General features: G+C 38.7%; 1 protein-coding gene across 1 annotated transcript in view; it reads left to right on the top strand.

Moving 5' to 3' along the window:
* Positions 1-24693, top strand: part of LOC139743413 (TBC1 domain family member 19-like) — a 242274-nt gene that overhangs the window by 25407 nt on the left and 192174 nt on the right. The window contains exons 5-6 of the mRNA XM_071653897.1: positions 18530-18593; positions 23078-23232. Coding sequence (XP_071509998.1) covers positions 18530-18593; positions 23078-23232 — 219 coding nt within the window. The remainder of the gene's footprint in view (positions 1-18529; positions 18594-23077; positions 23233-24693) is intronic.

Raw genomic sequence — 24693 nt, forward strand, 5'->3', positions numbered from 1 at the left:
AACCGTGCTGGCTGTGCGATAAATGGGACAAAAAACAGGAAGTAAACCACCAGAGTAACGACAATGAAGGGATTATCAGATTAAACTGAAATTAAGCATGCATCATTAACACATTCTGTCCATAATTAACGCCAACTTTCAAAGCAGTAGCACTGTCCTTTCAAAAGCTATTAGAGTTGAAAGTGAAGAGTGTGGACAAGGTTTTTCAGAAATGAAAAAGGGATTCTAAAGACACACCTAATTGCACTATTCTAACAAAAATGTTCGAGATAAACTGTTAAAAAAACACACGTTCCTGCCCGTTTTATGATACCAAATTTTAGCATAATGTAAAAGAAGACCCGCTCTTTCAGAAAATATGAAAAAGTCAAGTTCGGCTAGGTTGACCCATTTCACTTATTTTCAGTCCTCACGCAAAATCAGTGTGTGCGACTTTATGTTCGTTTTGAGGTGCACGGTCACATATGAAATTAGGTTGTGCGACTTTTCGTTGGTTTTGTGATGCACAGTCACAAATGTTCAGAGAGATTCATTAACTTTAGGATGTGGACAGAGCTCAGGTTCCCTACAAATATGTATATATATTTTTTACATACTTTTATGTGCTTGCTGACACTGCACTCAGTCCATCAAATGTCTCTGTCTATCTATCTATGTACACGTGTACTTTAAAACCAGAAATATTCGTGGCATGACATTTTTGTGACTTGGAAGTGATGGCCTTTTTCACAGCATGAAATTTTCATGAATTGCCACGCAATTCAATGCATGTAGTGCGACAACTTTTGTGCGTGTTTTAATGGCACAAATGTTAGCTCTTGAAAAATTCGCGAAATTAGAATGCATGTGAACATTTCTGGTTTTACAGTTTTCATCTCTGTCAATGACTGCAAAAAATGTGGAAATCTGTTGCAAGAAAGTACAGAAAGCATGATCTTGATTAATTGGTTAAGCTGGTATCTCACTGAGCGGCGAACGTTTGCGAACGTAGCGAATTTGAGATTCGCCAACTTTTCTGACGAATGTTTGCGAAAAATCAAAGTTCGCTTCTGCCATTAGCGACAGTTAGCGACTTTTAGCGATGTTTAGCGACAATTAGCAACACTTTAGCGAATGTTTGCGAAAGTGTTTGCGAACACAGGTGGCGACTATTAGCGAATGTTAGCAAATGTTAGCGACAATTTTGCAAATGTTAGCGACAGTTTTGCAAATATTAGCAACTGTTTGCGAATCATTTGCGACAATTTTGCGAATGTTCTTGGACCTAGAAAAGTACTAGGTGATTGTGTATAGTAAGACCAATAAAACGACATAAAACCTTCCACTGAATTCAGATCTCTTGTGACAACCGTTCAAGATGGATTTCCAGGATATGGAAATAAATTTCTGCCAAGAAGAGGCTCAAGGTGTTGCTATCCTTGAAGAGCTGCTTTGTCAGGCTGCTGCTACAGCTATTCTCTCTAAAAAAGAAAGAGTGAAAATGTTCACTCTTGAAGAAGTGAATAACAGAAAAGAGTGAGTTTCAAGTGAAATTAGAGTGATTTTGGAGTGAAAATGTTCATTTTCACTCATTTTTGAGTGACCTCAGGGATCACTCCAAGATTTTCGAGTGATTCCTGAGGTCACTCCAAAATGAGTGAAAATAGATATTTTCACTCAAAATTCACTCCAATTTTACTCAAAACTCACTCTTTTCTGTAATTCACTCCTTCAAGAGTGAACATTTTCACTCTTTCTTTTTAGAGAGTTGTGCAGTATAAGAGAAATAAAATAAAGAAAAACAAGAAAGGAAGAAGAAAAGAAAGAGATTCAGAGAGTGCTTGATGCAGAGGACAGACTTTAGTCAATATGAAAAGCTTTTGAAGCAATTACAATCATGATGGAGATGTCAAGAGCTTCAAGAACTTTCTAGAGTGGAACCTTGTCTGTTTCAGAAGCTTTTATAGGAACCATGTGGTTACTTGTTCGCAAGCAGTGGCGAATCATATAAAAATGTTAGCGACACCGTATTACGACCGTTTGCGAATTCTTACGAGTGTTTTGCGAATGTTTGCGAATGTTTGCGAATGTTTGCAACTGTTAGCGAAAATACAAATTCGCAAAGGTTCGCAAAGAAATTTTGAACATGTTCAAAATTTCTTTGCGACAAGAAAAACTGTTTGCGACACTAAAAACCGTTTGCGAACTTTCTTGCGAATGTTAACGAACCTTTTGCAACCGTTTACGAACCATGGCGAATTCCCAAATTTGCTACGTTCGCAAACGTTCGCCGCTCAGTGAGATACCCCCTTACATGATCTACTTTTATAGCAGTCTGCTGATCGGCATGAAATTGTGTGTGAGGTAGGAGGGGGTGGAAGCGTTACGTGACTGCTCTTTGAATGAGTTCTGACTGAAATATTGCTGCTATGCAGTAACAAATTTTGTATGAAAACATGTCAGTAACCTTTTGAATAGGCAGTTGAAATATGGTTATGCGTATACAGTCAGAATGAGGGTGTTAGAGCCTGAATTAAAGCAAATGCTGCTAAAAATGGTGCTACTGTTATGGTGGACACTCGTGCTAGAATTCTAGTGTAACTACGTAAGGGCATAGCATGGATGCAATAATTTCTGCATGACCAACATTAAAGATATCTCCTTCAAATACGGCATGTATCCAATGTTTGTTTCTGTGTATACAACTCTACAATTAATTGGAAAGCATGGACACACAAACATCCTCTCTTGAAATAATTCACAAACAAGGTCTTTGATGTTGAATCTTGTGTGTGTGTTTGTGTGTGTATGTGTTTATATGCATGTCTGTTATGTGTGTCTAAGAGTGTGAATGAGGCTGTGTGAAGTGATTATTAACAGTCCCAGGGGGCTAATTACACCTCCCACATACTGTACCTCCCACCTAGAGATGAATGATTACTGCCTACCATGCCAGGGTGACATTGCTGTGTAAATGAGGGATGAATGCCGTCAGGGATTGCACTGGCGAACTGTGAAGATGTGATAACCCCCCCCCCCCCCCCCCCCCCCCGGAATACACACATAAAAATAAAAGCAGAATGGAAGGCGATGCTCAGGAGTGTCGCTCCGATGCCTCGTGGGATGCGTGATAGTTATGGGGGATCTCTAATGTTAATTGACACAGACATCAATTTACGAGTTTGAGATGTGAGGTCCAAAGGATATAGGGCAGGTCTTTTTCCTTCCGTTTACGTAGATCTCTCCCTCCTCTCAATTTTTCTTCTTTCTTAAATTTTCTTCCAGGTTGGAGTGCTGTAATCAGGTGCTAATGAATCTGTATACATGGTATTCTAACCGCCAGCCAACTTTAGCCAATGATGGTGTCCTACGTTTTCCCCAGGGTTACAACAGATGAAAAATGCAAACACTGCCAGTTGTTGGCGTAATTTCCTGTCACACTTGTTTGAACGGAGCAGCAATGAGATATATCATCTGTATTACATGATCTACATAAATACTGGTCCCTGATTGGTTGTAGTGCAGTCACATGACTAGTGCGGCAGGGATCACAATCTCTACATTGCGAACAGTGACGTCACTTGAGAATTTAGCTATCTGCTGATAGGGGTAGAATAAAATCATGTGTATCCACAGTGTATGTGGACCATGTAATGTATAAAACAATATCATTGCCTCATCTGCTGTTGCAATATAACACTCGACAGTCCCTTGGAAGTTCTACTTTCTCCTTGATACAATACAATGTATTCCCTCTGTGCTGAATGTTTCTGGGAAAATATAATCTGTGGAAGAAAATGAAATCCCAATCGGGATGTTGAATATTATATTACACCTCTAAAATGGCAATATTTGTGCAGACACTCAGAAGTTAGAACTTTTTTGCCTGTGCTGGGGATACAGCTATCACTGCTGAAGTTAATATCAGTTTACCTTTTGGAGTTTATCAGGCTCTCATGCCCTTGTCATAAAGTGAGAAATATTAATCTCCAAAAATGTTCAATCTGTCTGAGGTATGAAATTCCCAGCTTACACTGTACTATTCCCATTTATGCCCTTACACAAATACACCTCCAGCATACTTGTGCCTGATTAGTGGTCAAAAATGCAATCATCTTTACCTTGCTGTTTGTTCATGTTCCTGAAATTCCTGGTAATGTTTGTTGAATTGTTTTGCTTTTGTTTTTGTTGCGGGGGGGGGGGGGGGGGGGGGGGTATTTCACAGGTTTTTGAAGAGCATATTATAAAAAGCCATTTGATGTTTTGTTTTCCTAGAAACCAGCAGGATATGGGTAGAGGAAAATGATGGGGTTGGCTTCAAACGCTATACTCTTCGATGTCATTAGTGCCTGAAAATACGTCCATTTAGCTTCCCATCCACTGGCAGGCCCACTCATTGTGCTCACATACATCCCAAGACATTGTAAGGGCAGAAGCCTCCGAGGTCCAATTGTATGCATCATAACACATTATCTCATCAGCGTCCCGAACAACAAGCGAAATGACCATAAAAGTGAGCTTTCTAGGTCGCATGTGTGAGTAGGCAACAGCATAACAAACCCCCTGCAAGGCCAATAGATGATGTTACGTGCCGTGCAAAGGAAGTCGGTTAACCTAGTATGTAGATCATATGATAATCATTTTCTTTCAGGGAAGCTATAGCTTTCTTCAGAGCTGGCATCAATAGGAAACATTCAGATAAACCCTGAAATACAAGCACCAGATCATGTCAAATATGCCCAATTTCATCCATTATTCTAGAGGCACAAACCATTAGTGAGGCTCTTCTTTTTTCAGACAAACAACACAGGTAAAAGTAAATATAATGTGCACATCCTAACATATCTGCAAAGTCTGAGTTACATGATAGGGAGGGGAAAAATGGGTGAAAAACAAAAACAATAACACAAATACAAAGCAAATAGGATACCCTTGATACATTTACATTTGCAGTTTAAATGTTGAATGTTTAATGAAGAGGACCCAAGGGGAAATGACCTAGATGTATAATGCATAACAAATTCTGGGAAGTCTGTCCATTATGTATACATCAGAAGCCTCATTTTAGGATATCAAAGGTGAGCTCACACACAAGTACACTCATTCAGAGTTTATCTAAGAAAAAACCCACAAAAACAAACAAACAAACAAATAAACAAACAAAAAACAATCAAGGAAGTCATCAAACTTGCCAAAGAAAAGTCTTAGTGTGCATACTACAGCCAGAATGCCATTTCTACAGTCAAAGCATGACTTAAACAGTATTTCCAACCTTACAGTGGATGTTGCATGTAGTTTGTGTTTCCACCCAAATGTGAATTACAGTGTGCACAATAAGATAACATTAGTTAAGAACCAGAAGGTATTAACTTTCATATTTCTGCTCCTCAGCTGATGATAAAAAGCTCATACTATACCATTTTAAAGCCAATGTTTATGTTTTCTTTTAAAACCCTTCTTCCTCTGAGATATTGCAGTTCTTTTGAGGGTGTTGAGCTGATGCACTAGGTTCCTGTATAAAACAAAGGGTTGATCTTTGGTTCTGTAGCTTTGAGGAGTTGCAGTAGTTAGCTCAGTCAGTAAGACTTGAGATTACTTTGTATCAATCATGATGTCCTGTCTAGTTCAAATCCCCTGGTTGCAGTGGTTGCGCCCGAGGCACGGCACCTTTAATATCCAATTTGCCAAGTCCTTAAAGGACAAGTTCACCTTCATAGACATGTGGGTTGAGTGAATGCAGCAATATTAGTAGAACACATCAGTGAGAGTTTGAGCAAAATCGGACAATCCGTAAAAAAGTTATGAATTTTTGAAGTTTCTGCTCAGTCACGGCTGGATGAAAAGACTACTATAGCTTGTGATGTCACATGAGTACAACGATATAAAGAAAGAATAAAGAAAATTCAACATATTTCCATTTTTCTCGCATAACAAAAGAACGCTCGACTTCGCTCTTTCAGAAGGCAGGGGGAATATATTACCCTTAACATACGTCAGTAGCAAGTCGAAGAACTGTGCACTTTATTCAAAAAGTAAAGTTTTGTGAAATTCTCTTTTTATTTTCATTATATAGTTGTACACATGTGACATCATACACTGTAGTAGTCTTCTCTTCCAGCAGTGACTGCGCAGATACTTAAAATATTCGTAACTTTTGAACGGATTGTCGAATTGTCCTCAAACTTTCACTGATGTGTTCTACCAATATTGCTGCATTCTCTCAATCCTTATGTATACGAAGGTGGACTTGTCCTTTAAAAGGGGACTCAAAGTTATTATTGTTGTGGTTTCTGCGTATAAGCATTCAATGCTTCATGTAGCTGTCAAAACAAAATATAAATTCTAATTCTAACCAAAACCATCCCATGTGTGCGTCATGAAATGAATACCGTATCTCATTTCATATTTGGAATATTTTTGATGATCTTCAGAAATTCATCTCAGATACAGCAAAGTGCAAAGGGAGAAGAGTCAAGCCTGGGAAACAGACGTATTGATAGACAAAAGGGATGAGACAGGGCCGTGCAAAAGCTGGACAAAATGAGGACTGTATTTGTACTTCACTACTGCTATCTGTTTGGTTTCTGTACCTTTTTTTTTTCAATAAGATTCAGTCCACATTCAGTTTTCTTTTGTTATTATATGTCAAGTTGCGCTTTCATTCTGCCGAGATTGTCAGTGAGCGACCTAGATTTTTTTTGGTCCAAGTTGATTGAAAAGCAAACTTTGTAATAAACGTGACGCGGGTTCTGGGTTGCCTTTCCGCTGTCCACGGCAAATATTTCAAATGACCTTTCTGTGGCCGCCAAGAATCACACAAAAATGTGCAAATTTGGTTTGCAAACTCCAGTAATGTGAAAACCCCTAGGGGAGGTCATTTATAGGGGTATGTCCAGCAACTTTCAAATTACAAGTAGATAGTGGCGGAGATGATTCTTAAAGGACAAGTTCACCTTCATATACATGTAAAATAAGTGAATGCAGCAATATTCGTAGAACACATCAGTGAAAGTTTGGGGAAAATTGGACAATTCGTTCATAAGTTATGAAGTGTCTGTGCAGTCATTGCTCGATGAGAAGACTACTAGAGTATATGATGTCACTTTTGTACAAAAATATAAGGAAAATATAAAGAACATTTCACAAATTTTTATTTTTTGAAAAAAGTTTACATTTCCTCGACTTGTTGCTGACGTATGTTAAGGGTAATACAGTATTCTCCCTTCCTTCTGAAAGAGGCAAGTCAAGTGTTATTTTATCATGCGAGAAAAGTGAAAATATGTTGAATTTTCTTTATGTTTTCTTAATCGTTGTACTCATGTAACATCACAAGGTGTAGTAGTCTTCTTATTCAGCAGTAACTTAGCAGAAACTTCAAAAATTCTAAACTTTTGAACGGGTTGTCCAATTTTCCTCTAACCCTCACTGATGTGTTCTACTAATGTTCCTGCATTAACTCAATTCACATGTCCATAAAGGTGGACTTGTCCTTTAAGGTGATTTTGCTGCAATGATTCATGTCATGATATTTCAGGCCTGTAATTAACAATGATGTGAAACAAGATATTTACTGGCCTTTCATCAGTCTTGGAACAATTTCTGGTGCAATATTATATGTCAGAGTGGGGTCAGGCAGCCATGTGCAGTCTAGGTTTTGTAGGTTAACTACATGTGACACACATTCACTGTGAAGCTTTTACGTGTCTGATAAAACTGTGTATAAACTGTCAAAATTCCCTGTCAAAGGGTTTTAAAAAAATCAGAAGTAACATGAAGATCATAAGTGCCAATAAATTACTTTTTATTGTCCTCATTCTAATCATAAGTAGCTCAATGGATGAATACAGACAAAATTGGGAATATTGCATATATTTTATTGTAAAATCAAATGCCTCCTGCAGTTGCTTTAACCCACTGAGGACAGACTGATTTTGCTATAACAGGCATTCTCCATAGACACCTGCCCGAGTATTCTCGGGACTCGTCTTCAACGGGTTAATAGTGAAAAATTAAAGGAAATGTTTGTCCGCTCCTTCTTCCTCTTAAGGAGTCTTCCCCAGAGCGTTGCCTGGAGCGACAAAAATGTCAGCCGTTGACAAACGGCATTTTGAGATGGGCGCAAACACTTCACGCAATGCTGAACTTGGCACATAATCATATCTTGCCGCTGCATCACACAGAAATATTCATTAGAGGATATTTCCGTATGAATGCAAATCACCCATGAGTTCTAGCATTAACGCAAAGGTGGCACTGTGTTCTGTTATTAACTGTAGTACCTCAAACTCTTGTGGCAGCATGTACGCTTTGAATTATATACATGTATATTGTGCGCTCAAGGGAAATCAGATTAATTTTGATTCTGTAAGAGCAGGGGCCAAATGAAATTTTATTTATTGTCATTCTATTATCTGCTTTTTGATATCATTCTGTTAAAGTCTCAAGTATGGAGAGTAGGTTCTGTGACACTTGTGAACTGTCTACTCTCTGTGGTACATTGGATTGTTCGGTGTATGTATCATCCTGTGCTCGCGAAATAATTGCAAACTTTAAAGCAAGCCTTTGAATGAGCCGAGCTTTTGGGAGTGACATTCTCGTGTGTGAAGCTGGTTGGTGCAGCTGGTGGTGGTGGGGGGGGGGGGGGGGGGGGGAGTAGCATGGGGCAAGCAACAATATCTTGATGCCTTCATCTTTGTGTTTCTATGGAAACACTTTGCCAGAATCATTACCAAGGAGTTCTGCCTTTCCCAGCTTGTGTCATTTGATGATAAAAACGCTGATCTGTGGGCTATACTTCTTACCGTTTTCTTGTGCGTGGCTGCATGTCATGCTTCATAGAATCAGCATCAAATTCCTTGGATGTCGCTACATGCTTGCGATAAAGAGAACAGAGTGATTGTAAGGGTAGGGAGGATCTCCTGGTGATGGTCTGGTTATTTGTCACGCCGTTCTAATTGACTTTTTACTTTGAGTAATGCTGGATCTATATCCAGTCGATATATGTGACCCATTTTCATTACACAAACATGTAAATGTCAGTGGCAAACATTGAAGTATGTTGTCTAGCAACAGAACACAAAGGAGGTAGGCATTTCAACACATATATGCTTGCAGTATGTAAAATGAAGCTTCACCCGATTCCAAGAGAGGCCTAGAATCCCCAATCATCTTGTGCAGGACAAATCTGATTTCAGTACATAATGGGTTAAGCATCAGCCCTGTTGCATTACAAAAAAAAAAACAGTTATTGCTTCTTAAATCATTGATATGACCATTTAACATTTCCAATGCTCAGAGCTGACTTCTTTAGGTTGCCATGCTGTCTGTCCATATTTTACAAACTGCAGTTATTGTTAGTTCCAGTTTTTGTATCAGAGGTGCTTTATAAAGTAGGGCTGTGATTGAATAAGCTCATTTAATGGAATAGTGGTAATAAGGAACTTTAGCATCCATATAAAGTCTCAAGTAACATTATTTTATTATTTTGATCATAACCAAGATGTAACATATACATTACACACTAATTTTTCAAAACTTTAGACAACGTCAAAAGACATTTTTTACTTTTTTTTCAGAAGTAAAAAAAAATTACATTTTTTTTCTTACTACTTACTGTCACTTAATGGAATATAACAATACATATCTAAAACCTATTGTCATCGTGCTGCCAAAGTATGTTTAGGAAGATGAGAAAACCATACATAAAGACAAAGAAATTCAGAGGAAATTTTGAAATCTGGTGGCAAAGAATGTGCAACCTTTTTGTCTTGTGACGTTGTCATGTTCTATTTTTTCCTCCTCTCTATACCGTAAAACCGGAAATGTTTGCATGCTTTTTGATCTCACGAATTTCTTGAGAGCCGAAATTGACAAAATCAAAATGCACGCAAAAGTTCTTCCCTACAGTATAATGCATTGGATGCCAGTGGCAATTCATAAAAATGTTGGTTTCATTTTGCGCAAATTTTATGCTACGAATATTTCTTGCTTTACAGTATATACATGCCCCCTCACTTTCCCTTTTGAATGCTGGGTCGGGTGCATATCCGTTTGACAGGTCATCAAACCTGTCCATGTTGTTGCTAGGCCTCACTGGAAGTGGGTCGTTAGTGGTGGGCAGCCTTGGTTCCGAGGTGTGACCGCATGATGGCTGGACGCGCATCCCAGCTCCTCTGATGACGCAGCCCCAGTTTAAATGACGTTCTCCACACCCACCATGCCCTCTTCATGGAATGCCTGTTTAAGTGCCAACGTTTACCGTATCGAGACGAAAAAAAAAAAGGTCTTGTTTGTTGTGGAGCGCTCCCCTGCAATGCAGCAGTTTTCAATTCCAAACTCTTTGCACCTCTTGCCTCCGCACCTCCGGGACTCAATTAAATGGTACAGACTAGGAGGTCACCGGTACAAAACAAGTCTGTTGTAGATGGCTGATGCAAAAAATGATTCATATCTTGATCAATAATGCACTCGGTTATGATTACTCTCGCCTATACGGCTTCATGTTTTGTTCTTGATCAGAAACAAAAGAGAGAAAGAGCGCAATGGGGACGCGCAGTCCTATAGTCTCTCGTTTTCCCCAATGCGCTCCCCTCGGCAATTTTCAAAACGATGATGCTGATGGCTGCACTTTAATGATCATTGGGGGGAGACCTTGGTTTGGTAATCCTTTGGAGGCCTGTGATAGGTCAGATTTGTAGTTCTACAGGCCAGTGCAAAGGTCTCCCGTTCTCTTTCTCTTTCTGTTTTTTTATATTTTATTGCCTGCCCAGGGAAGCTTGGAGGTATGCCTTTAACCCTTTCAGTCTCTAGGTCGGTGATCATCACATCCCCGAGCATACTGTCAGTTAAACAGTCCCCCCCCCCCCCATGTCTCGAGGCTAACTGTAATTGGAGAGGGGATATTACAATTACCCCTATTCTAGTGAATTATGGTTCCCCTTTTTCCCCTGTATGAAACTCACATGGCACCCTTATAGTTGTCTTCTTCTTTGTTATCTTTATGTGGGGGACGGAGCCACTACATGACCTCCAGATAGCCTGCCAACTTCTTGCACAGTGCATTTTCTATATTAAGGTTTGAGTCAAGGGGGAGTCAAAAGGATTTTCAGGTCTTGTTTTATGCCCATGTTGTCCGGAGCTATGTCATATCAGTTATGCTATTATTTTTAGTGGCACTTTTCCAGCATTACCTCGTTGCCCTCAAATTACAATGTACTTGAAATGTTTTTGCACATCGCATTTACACCATCTTTACTTCCTCAAGTTCTGCATTCCCTATACCAACAGCATTTCATGTGAGCAGAAATCACTATCTTCACTGGATCACTGGGTTGAAGAGTTGATAAAGAAGGGCATTGTGGGTAAATTGTGCCTACTCCTCATTGGCTTCTTTAGTGGGGCAGATATGCAGTAAAAATTCGTCGAGATGCTCACATCCGGCGGAAAGTATGAAATTTTGCATATAGGGGTGTTTTGGGGCACTGATTTCAAAAATTGAAAGATCCGAGAGATCTGACCACGGGTTCGGCCGCCATTTTGATTTCCAACATGGTTTCATACTTTCTGCCTGATGTGAGCATCTTTTTCACATATCTGCCCCACTACTTCATGAACCTACAACCTTCTGACTGTAAGCATGATATACATTTACCTTGCCAAGAGTTTTTTATCTCTTTATGTGTGCCCACACTGCAAAGATGACAGGAGTGCTTTGGTCTGATGAATTGTCCGTGTGACATATCCTAGCTGTACATTGCCCTCGTCCAATCAGCAGTAGATATAAATGTAGTGAATGCAGATGTGACCGTGTATCACAAAACCAACCAAAAGTCGCACAGCTTCATTTCGTTGGTTGAGAATGAGAAGGGTGGTAGGTTGTCTTGAACACTAGGGGTTTAGTGGCAACTTACCGCCCTTCTCATTCTTAGCTGACAAATTCTTATGGGAGAACTCAGAATATGTGAAATGGGTCAGCCTAGTAAATCTTCAGTTTTTCTTATTTTCTGAAAGAGCAACTCTCCCTCTTCATTAATCTAAACTTAGGGATCGTAAAACAGATAGGAACTCATGTTTTTAGCCATTGGTCTAGATTACTTTTTTGTAGAATTCTGTGATTAGGTGTGTCATACAGGCCCCTTTCCTTTCATAAAAGCCCTTTACATTGCCACTTTTAACTCTAAAAACTTTTCAAAGGATAATGCTACTGAAAGTCGGTATTAGTCATGGATAGAATGTGTGAATAGAGCATGATCAATTTCCGCTTAATCTGATAATTCCTTCATTTTTTTTAATACTCCCAATCATTGAGCAGGGCACAGCTTGGTAAGATTCATCACTTGAATGGACTCTATTCCTTACAGCCTCTTTTCTCAGTACACACTTTTCCAAAGTGTGTGCTTTCTTTCCAATGTTTAGATAGGTTTAGGAGAGTCCACTGATATTGAGTTATATATTCATCACTTTTAAAGCTTAAAATCCGCTCTTTCAGAATCTGCCCTTAGCTGAAAATCCATGTCGGCAACTTTATGTTGATTTTGTAGTGCAGGGTCACATGTGACATATCAATGCTGTACACTGCCTTTATCTAATCAACAGTAGATATGAACACACCAAATGCAGATATCACACTTTATAAAATGGGTTCAAGAATGTAGCCAATAGGAAGCGCTGAAATGAGTCACGTGTGCTTTGGTTATTCTAGTCCCATCGCACTGCGTGTTAAATCCTATTGCCGATCGTCTGCGCGCGGCGGCTCCTTTGAATTGCATGCATACAGTACGCGCTGTCAATCCTGTAAACAACTTCTAGTTCGGGCTGCCGGCCGGCCGGCCTTTCTTCCCGTGTGCATGCATAACATGTGTGGCGTACGTATACTCTTATACGTACACTTTGTACAGTACCGTAGACCAAGCGTTGTGGGACCGGACGTGTACATGGAGTCACTTTGAAGGGCAAATAAAACGATTTAGCAGGTTAATTCTCACGCCGTTTTCAGAGTATGTTGTCTAGTAGGCCTATATGAGGAGTCTGTATCAAGTCTTTAAGGTAAAGGGTGCATATTCTATGTAAAATAAGTAAGTTTTCATGCAGGAACTTAAGTGTCCGGAAACCCAACCCCCCATCATACTTATACTGTATGTTCCGAGTACAACGTGCGTAAATGTTTGGGACGAACATCTTCGGACGTCTTGACCCACAAAGGTATGTGAAAAACGCTGAAAAATGCTGTTAGTTTTCAAATTTTCGACCCATTTTATATAACAAATGATGCACAGGATAATGCACTCTATCCTGTGCGTCATTTGTATATTACACTACTCTATGATATACACAACACAGTGCTCCTTTTCTATGCATGCATCTGAGATACAGCCTATGTTCAGACAGTTGAAAGACACTTCAGTGATTGCCCTTGCAGCATCTCAGTAGTGAACTAATTAAGCACTAATGAAACAAAATAATTGTTAGAGTATGTATATGTTTGAATGCATGTTTTGATCTTAATCTTTTATTATGGTGTGTAGATCAGAAATAAAACAAAGTAGATTATCATGTAGTGATAGTGAACCCTGTAATCTGATTGCTCATCAACCGTGCAGTGTATTGGGTATTACATGAATGAGATTATTGCCCCCATTGTGTTTCATGGTTCGCAATCCGCATTCATATTTCACACACATGTACATGTACGTGCACTGATCAATCTTATGCAGACACCAAAGTGGTGTTCAGGAAGAAAACAAACAACAACAAACAAACACAACTGCAACAAAGCAAAGTAGTCTTCATGAAGACAAAAGAGAAGACAAAAAAAAAAAAATCACAGCATCAACTAAGCAATGTGGTCTTAAGGAACACAAAAACAAGCACAAAATCAACAAAGCAAAGTGGTTTTCAGAAAGATAAAACCAAGACAACAGCAGCAAAGCAGAGTGGTCTTTGGGAGTATAAACAAAACAAAAACAACAACAACAATGAGGCCCATTTTTTTTTTTTTTTTTTGACGTGAGAGAGAGAAAAATCAAATCAAGCTCTATATGCTATAAGCTGATCCAATGTGATATCCCACAATAATATGTGACCGGCGACAACGGTTTCAGGCAAAAGTCGGAAATTTTGAAAATCATTTTTTCACTGAATCACATTGCCCATTTCCTAAGCTTTGCATTGATATAAAACACTTGTATTCTTCGGCACCATAAGTGGGCGTAGAAAGAGAAATAAAATGCACTTTTTAAGATGTTAGCCTGACAAAATTGCGAGAAAACAGGCTTTGAAGATTCACCTCTTTCTCAAGACAATGTCGGAGCGGTGATGCGAGGGGAGAATCACCCATCCGTACGATGGTGCCAATCGATGTTAAACTCCGCCTCTAGCAACCACATCGCCTTCTGATTGGCTCACTGAGAGAGTCAAATTTCCCGGGCACCTTCCTCGGAGCTCAGCGTATGGAGCTGAAAAACGATGCGTTTCGCTCGGGTTTGTTTACAGTATGTCTTTCAAGATGGCGAATACGATAATTGCACGTACAGCTGTGTGGTGTACATGTACATGTGTATTTGGTGCACGCATTACGCAATGGCATCCACACGCCATGACCGTGTGCATGTAACAGGAGCGGTGGCGAATCCACACATTTACAAATCGCGTTTTCATTGTGGTTGATTTGTCTATATCATTGGCGACCCTTTTGAAGGCAGGAAATTGCCAGTGCTGGCAAGGGTCACGCTTCCTGTTTGTTTTGCTTTTACAAAACATGCATAATGTTGCTTTGTTCGGTGGTGCTAATCAAATAAAAAAAACAACAAACACGACTCGTTAGTTTGGTGCGATCTTGATGTGTAGTATTTGAATATAATTAGTCGCATGTGACCGCTCCTTTCCTCTCATCTCCCTTCCGTTGAGTCAGTCTGCTGTCATAATTTTTACTACATGTACAAGTAGACAAATTTGAGAATATCTAGTTTTCTTTTCACACGGTTATGTCATGCTACATGATTTTTGTTTCACTTCCGTTGTCGAACATTGCGGTAGAATAGTTTGGATAGAAAGCCAAACGAAGAGCACGCACTACAGAGCGAGCGTATATAAACCACTATAGCAAGAACAATGGAGCATGTAATCGTGCACGCGTGGACAAAGCATTCCCCAAACGCTGCAACTGGTGTCTCCGAAAGCCGAATTATGTAAATGTATGTGACGCACCAGCCAATCGCATGCGAGACCCTGCGCCGTACCAACGCCTTGGGATATTGGCGCGGCGTTCGAAAGAAGCTTGAAACTGACGAGTGCGATCTAACATAGGGTGCTTAAAATTCCATTTTCGATAGGAAAAACTTAGTCTTATGCTATGAAATTTAGTGTAGATGTAGAAAACATATCAAAGATTCAATTTCTGCAAAAAACCTAAATCGACAAAAATAATGGTCAAAATCTTTGTACCCCGCCTAGGAGGGAATTTGCTCTTACGACTTTTGCCTGAAACCGTTGTCGCGGGTCACATATATATATATTTTTCTAACTGCCAAACTCTTGGCAAGCTTTATAACTGGTTTGAAAAATTTTGATAACATTTTACAGGTAATCAGAAATTGACCGTGGAGCAACATGCCTCCTAGGGTGTACCATTTTACTTTGTGTCTGGCAAAAGAGCATTTGACCCTGGGACAAGTTCATGCGTAGTTCTAATACCCTTTTAGAACTGACATAATTGTCATGTACCTCATTTGACATTTTACCGACCTTCAATTTAAAACTGATTGACGACAGGAAGCAAATGGACAGATAGGTCCATGAGTAAATGGATGAATGGATAAGTAAATGAATTAGCTACACAGATGAATGAATTAATGTACATATATACATACATATGTAAATAACTGAGTGATTAAATTTCCTGAGAGAAGAGAGTAAGTAAGGAAAGTGAATGACTGCATTAATGAATAAATGCAATTTGGGAATGCAGGATTGACACTGAAACCTTTTTGCTAGCTTTATGATGACTTGTGACTGCTGTATTTCATCCCAGCCTAAACCCGCATGTCCAGGATTTATTAAAGATGCAGTGTAAAGGGGCTACCCAAACCATGGAGGCTGTGGCTGATCTCTGTGTGGAATTAAGTTTGGGAGAGAGTAAAATCTGAAGTTAAATGGGTTTGGGACTGAATACCTTGTTTATTTCAAAATGAGTTTTGAAAACTTAATTCAGAAATATTTCTTACCATCTCACAGAGTTCATTAATCCCCCCCCCCCTGCCCTTTTTTTCTGGGGGGGGGGGGAGGGATTGCAAATTGTTTTTGAGGTAGCATTCAATACCTCCAAATAAAGAAGAAGCAATTTTAGATAGAAAAAGAAATTGAGATTCTGCAGTTATTGCTTCATATATATGCTATGAAACCCTGACATAAAATACCAGGTTATATGCTCTGTCATGTGGGAGTACATCTGATGCCTTCATCTTGCACTTTACCATTGAGGATATTTGTCATTATCTTTGCTCCGGGCTACGACAATAGTTCAGCTGACCTTTTTCTCAGCAGTTTTTTTTTTTATTTTATTTTTTAAATCGGGGAAAGGTTGACGAAAATGGGGACTTGCATGCATGTGTGTGTGTATGTGTGTGTTTGTGTTTGTGCATGTATGTGTTTGTGTGTGACAGAGTTATGAGAATGGTGTCGATAAAGATCTCAATCGGTGTTCACATGGGCGTGGCTGCTGATGTTTAGCAGAACTATTTGGCTAGAATTACCATTTGTTGCAGTTTTTGTATGGCATGATATAAACTAGGATTGATTAACAAGCTTTTTTTGCCTATGATTTGCATCCTCTTCTTGTATACACATCCCAATTTATCTCTCACTGACATAAATGTTCTTTAGTACTGGAGTTTAGACCTTATATTTGACATACCTCTTCAGGATTTGTTTATTAGCTAGCTTTAGATGGATCTGTGACATGACCACAATCATATTCCAACATGTAAAACAAAAGTAATACTGGGAGACAGAGCATTTGCCTGTGCAGCTCCCACACTCTGGAATGATCTACCATTACACAAGTCCGGAAATCCCCAACCGTAGCAGTTTTTAAATCACGGCTAAAAACACATCTTTTCATTTAATTGTTCATTATTATCAAGCACATCAGAAGCTTTTGCAGCGCAGAATATATGTCTATTGGTTTTTTGCGCTTTATAAATTGATATATTATTATTAATTATTATCATTATTATTAAAAACGATGCTAATCAAGCTAAAAATGGTGTTCTGCACATGCGCGAGGCAGCTGTTACCATTGTTCAACCCGGGAGGCTTTTTAGTCGCAGATCTACAATTGTAAAGCTTGCTGGTGTTAACATTCAGAAGTGCATTATTATTTTCTGTCCATGTTGTGTGTTGTAACAATCCATACTATGATATACAGTGACTTCTCTTTCTCTGTCTACCTCTATCTTATATTACTCTTTCATATTGTTGGCGGTCATCTGAACCATTGTATATCCTGATTTTCGATCAAATTTTCGATTTTGAGATTTTTAGTCATTTCGATAGTGGACATTTTGTTCTACTTACTCTGAAATATTCAGTTTCTAATTTGACGTAATTTTTGTGTAATCATCACTTTTATAGAGCCTTTTCATTTCATTTCATTTCATTCATTTCCCCATATGTGCGTGTGTTAAAAATAAAACAGCGATACACCGTCCTCTCCTGTATACGACAGTTCGGAGACAGCAAACACAGTTCGCGCGATCAACCAGACTGTCGTATGTTTTGACTTTGCGCATAATATTAGTGATATACGACGGTTCAGTGACCACAAGTACTGTGCGCGCGGTCAACAAAATGTTGTATACATGGTAACTGGCAACAACAAAAAACATACATGTCACTCTCTTGCGATGTCTCGTATAATTTGTAACAATGCAATTCAACGAAAACATCACTTGTTAAAATGAGAATTAAAGTCTGATGTATTACAAATAATAATTGGGAATGGCAGACATAAATGTGTAGCAATCATGATTGAAAAGGGGATAAACTTCAAACATGATTATAGTATCTTGAAATGTCATTCTTGTTGATTGCATATATACAACGGTTCAGATGACCGTCAACGATTTGTTGTTTCTACCCCTGTCTGTTTCTCTGTCCTTTCTTGTTCAATTTTCACGTCAGTCCACATCTCATATATCACTCAGTCCCAAATGATACCATGTCAAACTAATATTACAATGTGTACATGCTTTTCCCATCACACAACCCTATATCACTCATCCTCATCCTTTTTCCTTTATATCTCTTGTTTTGATGGGGACGATGCATTCAGCTTACCTGCCTAATAGTTTTTTCTTCTGTGGTTTCTTTTTTCTAGATGGGTAATTGTATTTTATTTGTTTGATTATTTCATTTTTCTGGTTTTTATACCAGTGAGTGAGAATGAATGCAAGCCATTGTCTCATATCTAGAATGATGTCATATTAATTTATTTTCTCTGATTCTCTCTCCTCCACTTTCTATCTCTATCTCTCTGTCCCTCTCGTGCTATCAGAGGCCGCTGTCTGAGCAGAATGATATGAAGTCCAGGTGGAATGAACTTGGAACCGATGAACCAGGTAATACCACGCATACAACATTTGTTACTAAACTGGTTACAGGGTGTCCATTTTCCTTAGAATGCAATTCTATACTGAACTCAGGTTGCTGTAACAGATAGAGCGATATCTGACGAATAGAATTGTAGAAATTTCATCGAAATTAGAAAGTTATGGTATTCTGGACAGACCTCAACATTTGAATCTTTGTTCTATACAGGATTATCTTCATATTACTCTGGTGATATGAAAAGCATTCCGTGGCTTTCTGTTGTGTTTCTGAAGATGTAAGGAACTTTTGAAATCCCACCAATGGCCCCCAAAATGTGAACAGTACTGGTCTGCTTCATTAATTGAAGCACACACAGGACGGTAAACAGAATTAGATAAGCAGATACGGAAGAGGGAAGGGCGATCGAAATGTGACAAATACGAGAAACGTGTTTCCAAAGAGCTCCTGACATTTCTCGGCTTGTAGACGGGACTCTGCTCCAGTTTTCCTGCCCGACTCGCGCCGATTTTGGAGGGCGAGCTAAAGCCTGCCGTTTCTAGTTTTCCATCCTCCCCTCTGTCATGTTACACCCGGCGGAGCAGAGCGGGAGTGATAAACTTTCTGCCAAACAAGGTATCAGGTATGCCCTGCCAAGCACCTCCCGTAACGTCATTAAACCCTTTACTGAGCTTCGTACGCCAATCGGCACGCACGCTGGAGTGCTTTTCTTCGCTGGTTGGCACAGATGTCTGGAAACTAATTGTCAATTGAATAGAGATAACCTAATCCTCCTAATCCCTATTGTGTCACCATGGCCTTCCTGTTGGAGTGAGGCAAATTGCTACACCTGAGCATCCTTTCTAGCTTTATAAATAGGTCAAGTTATAATTGATGGCCAAATGCTGATGGAATAAAAAGCTTGGCAAGTTTTAATAGCTGTGTCCCACATTAAGGGTTAAACCTTCTCCTCCCCCCCCCCCCCAAAAAAAAGGCATGACTGTTTATCTTTCATTTTGACACTATTCAATTGAAGGGGAGAATTTTGATGACACGTTCGTACAGTGTCTGTGTCTCAGTTGACCCAATAATGCTACACCTGTGAAAGCTGCGTGTATTTTTTGAGCGACGAGTTTTAGCTGAAGAATCGCACAGAAAATGAGAAACAGATGTACAGAGTAGAGGAAAATGGAGGGAGGGATTGTGCACAGTGTATTCTCTTTTATTGCTGTATGTACAGTAAATTGGTAATCTTGTGTGGATGTGTGTGCGCATTTGCTTGTGCATACCACTGATGCCCTACACAGAACAGTAATACTGATAAAGTGGAAATTGTTATGGCATGGACATTTTCCTCGCATTTCAAGCAACCAAAAGCTAGCATGAAAATAAAAGCATGTGAATATTTTTGCATGCCATATGTTCCAGTAATTAATGTCCTTGTCCCGCTGAATTGAAAACGCGTGGAATTCATCTTACCCACCCAGCCGAGTGCAAAAAATTAATGGTACAGTTGCATAACATTGAGAAATCTGTTGAAAGGAGAGACTAAGTTCTGTAGTACACAGGGCTCAACCTACGGTACATTCTCAATATGGAGTACGATGTACATGATTCGATTTAGATTAGGAAGCTGTTTATCAAGTTAAACAATTGATCACTACATGTATAAGATATATCTTATTTAAGATATATCTTATTTAAGATATATAAGATAGATCTTATTTAAGATATATCTTATTTCGAGTAATGTCACAACAACGTATAGAAAGTTTTAAAATGAGTCTTGATCATACCGACTGGTCTGCTGTTTATAATATGAATGACGCTGATATAGCGTTTGATATATTCAATGAAATTGTTTTGCGTTTATATGATGCTCATTTCCCAGTTTCATCGATCAAATTGAATTATAAAAAAATCCCAAGAAGTCCTTGGATCACCAAATCAATTTTGAGATCTATAAATCGTAAAAACAATTTATTTTATAGATATAAGTCTAGTGGTACAGAAGAAGCAAAACGTAAATACTCAGCTTACCGAAATACTTTGACTTCTGTGCTACGTAAAGCAAAAAAAGATTATTTTTCTGCACAATTTCAAATCCATAAAAATGATATCAAGTTTACTTGGAAAGTTATAAATGATGTATTAAAAAAGAATGATGGAAAGAAACTGGGAATTGATAAAATAATACAAAATGGAACGATAATTGATGACTCCCGTGGTATTGCTGAAGCATTCAACACGTATTTTGTAAATATTGGGTCAAATTTGGCCAGAAATATTCCTTTAACGGAAAAAACATTTCATTCATTTCTTGTGAATCCCAATCCTAGTTCTATATTTTTCACGCCCGTAGATGCATTGGATGTCATTGATATTGTAAATAATTTTAAAGCTAAACAAAGCTCAGGCTATGATGGTATTTCAATGTTTCTTCTTAAACAAATTATTTATGAAGTAGCCGCACCTTTGACCCATGTATTCAATTTGTCTTTAATGACTGGTGTTTTTCCTAGTAAAATGAAAGTTGCCAAGATTATTCCTGTTTTTAAGAAAGGCAGACAGGACGACCTGGGCAATTATAGACCTATATCTCTTTTATCATCATTCTCCAAAGTACTTGAAAAAGTTGTCTACTCCCGAACTATCAAGTTTTTAAATGACCATGATATCTTAGTAGACACTCAATTTGGTTTTCGCAAAAAACATTCGACTACTCACGCTGTTTTGTTGTTAATAGATAAAGTTGTTCAAGCTATCGAAGCTAAATCTCACACTGTTGGAGTTTTTCTGGACCACTCCAAGGCGTTCGACACAATTGATCATGAAATATTACTGTACAAACTGTCTCATTACGGGATTCGTGGCAGCGCCTTGGAGTGGTTCAGAGATTACCTCACAAATCGATCACAATTTGTACACATTAATGATTCTGATTCAAGCACAGCAAATATAACGTGTGGTGTTCCACAAGGCTCCCTTTTGGGACCACTTCTTTTTATTGTGTACATAAATGATTTGCCCAGGTCGTCAGCACTCCTTTCTTTCCTCTTGTTTGCGGACGATTCAAGTCTTTTTTTGACGCACAAAAATCCTACTGAGTTACTTGATATGCTTAACTCTGAGTTGAATCACGTCAATGATTGGATTCAAAGTAACAAACTATCTCTAAATCTAAACAAAACTAATTTTATGGTGTTTAGTAATAGAATCACTTGTTTACCTGGCTCAATTTCAATCACAGGAGTAAACTTACAACAGACAAATTCAGTTAAATTTCTTGGTCTTTTAATTGATTGTAAATTATCTTGGCAGGAACAAACAAATCATTTATGTAAGTTATTATCAAGAAATTTGGGTGTTATACAGAAGCTTAAGCATGTTTTCCCCACATATATATTACGTACCTTGTATTCGACTTTGTTATTGCCGTATCTTCATTATAGCATACTGGCCTGGGGGAATTGTTCCAAAATACGCCTGGAGTCTATCTTTAGAATACAAAAGCGAGCTGTAAGGATTATCAATTGTACCAATTATTTAGCACCGACAAGCCCTCTGTTCAAAAGTAATAACCTCTTAAAGATTTTTGATATATATTCTTACTCCCTTGGGATATTTATGTACCTGTTAACTAAAGACGAATTACCTTATGCTTTCACTCCCATGTTTGTAAAAAATAAAGTTATACATTCCTACCCTACAAGACAGGAAAATTCATTTCACTTTTCTCCCGTGAGAACTGCATTTGCTCTTAAAACAATAGTACATACAGGTCCAACATTCTGGAATGGCCTTGACTCCGACATTATTGAATCGTTGTCATTGAACTGTTTTAAACGTAAACTAAAAAAATCCCTTGTGCAGGCTTATATCTAATAATACAACATGCAATTTTATTTGAACTCCCTCTTCTTTATCAGATTCGTTGTTTATCATATGTATTCCATGGTTGCCTTTTGTTTGTTTTTTACTGAGTCATTTATGTCAAGGCTATTCCTGAATTAATGAATCATTATGTATCATGTGCGTTTTTGCGCATTCTTACAGTTACGTAACTGTGTTGCTCGGGTGACAAGGAGTCTTGTTAACGCGTTACAGGTGGCTACTTTGTATTTCGCTATGCTTTCGTATATTTTATTCCTTTCCTTTGCTCTTTTTGCTCTTTTTTCTTTTACGTCCCTTTCCTTCCTTTCATAGTTTTCGTTTCTAGGTTGTTTAAGAAGACCAACACTTTCATATATACAGGGACCTACACATTACAAGCTTTGCTTTTTAGTAGGTCCCCACATTTCATGTTTGTTAAATTGTCTTCTCTTGTATTTTTTTGTAATTTACGACGCTATGTTCAATCTTATGTTCAATCGATCGTATCATGTTTGATGTTTTGAAATGTGGAACAATAAAATAAAATCAAATCAAATCAAATATCTCTATCTCCACCTCCCCCCTTTTCTTCTATTCTGTCTCTATCTCTGTCTGCTTGTCTGTCTGTTTGTCTGTTCTTTAGATCTGAGCACCTTCCGGCCAGTGTATGGGCCGAGGGATTTCTTGGACATGCTGACCACCATCAGGCACCCCAATCTGGCCACAGCTGGACATGCAGCCTCTGCCCAGTGGGGACTCATCAACCTACCTCTCAAGGTCAAAACAATGCAACAACTGGTGAGTGGTCAGCCAACCTTTAAAATACAGTGTCATTTATTGTTGCTCATTTGTGTGTTTTGAAATTCAGTATTCAATATTTGTTTCAACAATGTTGGCACAACAGTTCCCTCTCATTATAGGAAACTCTTTTTATTCCCCATTTATACAGGGCATTGAGAGCACTCCCAGAGTGCTCCTGAACCCTCTGAACCCTGTATAAACAGAAAATTGGGCTCTGGAGCAGTCTAAAGTTATGCCCCTCTTTAGACTAGGCTCAGGAGCACTCCTGAAGCACTCTATTAAACTCTGTATAATGGTCACCAGTGTTTAGAGCACTCCAAAAGTGGTATGTGGTGCGCACTGTGCTTACAGTTTATACAATGTATGTTACAAGTTCCTGTGCACCCGAATGTCGCCATGAAATTTTAACCTGTTGAGGACAGTTTGAGTTTGCTACAACACACACTTCCCATAAATACCTGCCGGAGTATACTCGGGACTCATCTTCAACTGGTTAATATGCCCCCCTCAGCCACTCTGCATATGGTCTTGGCTAACACTGATTCGTCGTATGAACGAACTCAAATTGGCATAAGGCAAAGCACTTCCGGAGCTCTCTTTGGGCCCAGCTTTGTGTCTAAATGGGATATTGGGAGGATGTTGGGGGTGGGTTGCAGCAGAATCATAGGAATGCTTTGCTATCAGGTTGGAAAACTTATAAGATGGAAACGAAATATCTCAGGTTAGGGACCGCTAAATTGAGTTCATGACCAGGACTAAAGTAGCTTGGATCACTTTGTTGCTTTTGTGTTTTTGTTTTGTATTATTTTATTTTAATGGAAAACATGAGACCGCTGTGCCTAAAATGTATGGACTGCAATGAAATGAGTAAACCTAATAAAAGATATTGAGATAGGAAGGAGGGATGAGAGATATTTGAGTTTTAGTTCATTCCGCAGAGGAGATAAAAAGGGTATTGCATCAAAGTAGGATAAATGCAATTCATATATTGCATATACACAATGCTGTGAAAACATGGGAGAGATTGATTGCAGTCTAAAAATAAATACATTTCATACTTCCCGACATCGAGTGAAATTGACAAGATATGTCTCTTCAAATCAAATGCTGGAATTTGTCAGATCAACGGAGATTATTCAGTCCTTGTGGAAAGGCAGTTGTATGCAGCAGGTGGATGGGGTTGTGATGATAATGGAGGGAATTTCTAAGGAGGGACAGTCTTCTTAATTTTTTTTATTTTTTAGCTTGAGAAGAATTAAGTGTTCTCGGTAGTTTATATACTTTGCTTTTGTGTACATGACCAATGATCTACATGTGGCTGTACACCTGAATGGTGCTTTTTCTTTATGTCACCATCTGGCATCCTCTTTATAATCAAGAAACAAGCAATTGTAGTTGAAAAATAGCACCACGTAGATAGGACAAAAATATGATCTCATTAATCTGTCAAGACAGTCT

This window comes from Diadema antillarum, unplaced genomic scaffold, assembly GCF_040938485.1.
Source record: "Diadema antillarum isolate AM-2024a unplaced genomic scaffold, OU_Dant_1.0 seq00001076_RagTag, whole genome shotgun sequence".
NCBI classification, from domain to species: domain Eukaryota; kingdom Metazoa; phylum Echinodermata; class Echinoidea; order Diadematoida; family Diadematidae; genus Diadema; species Diadema antillarum.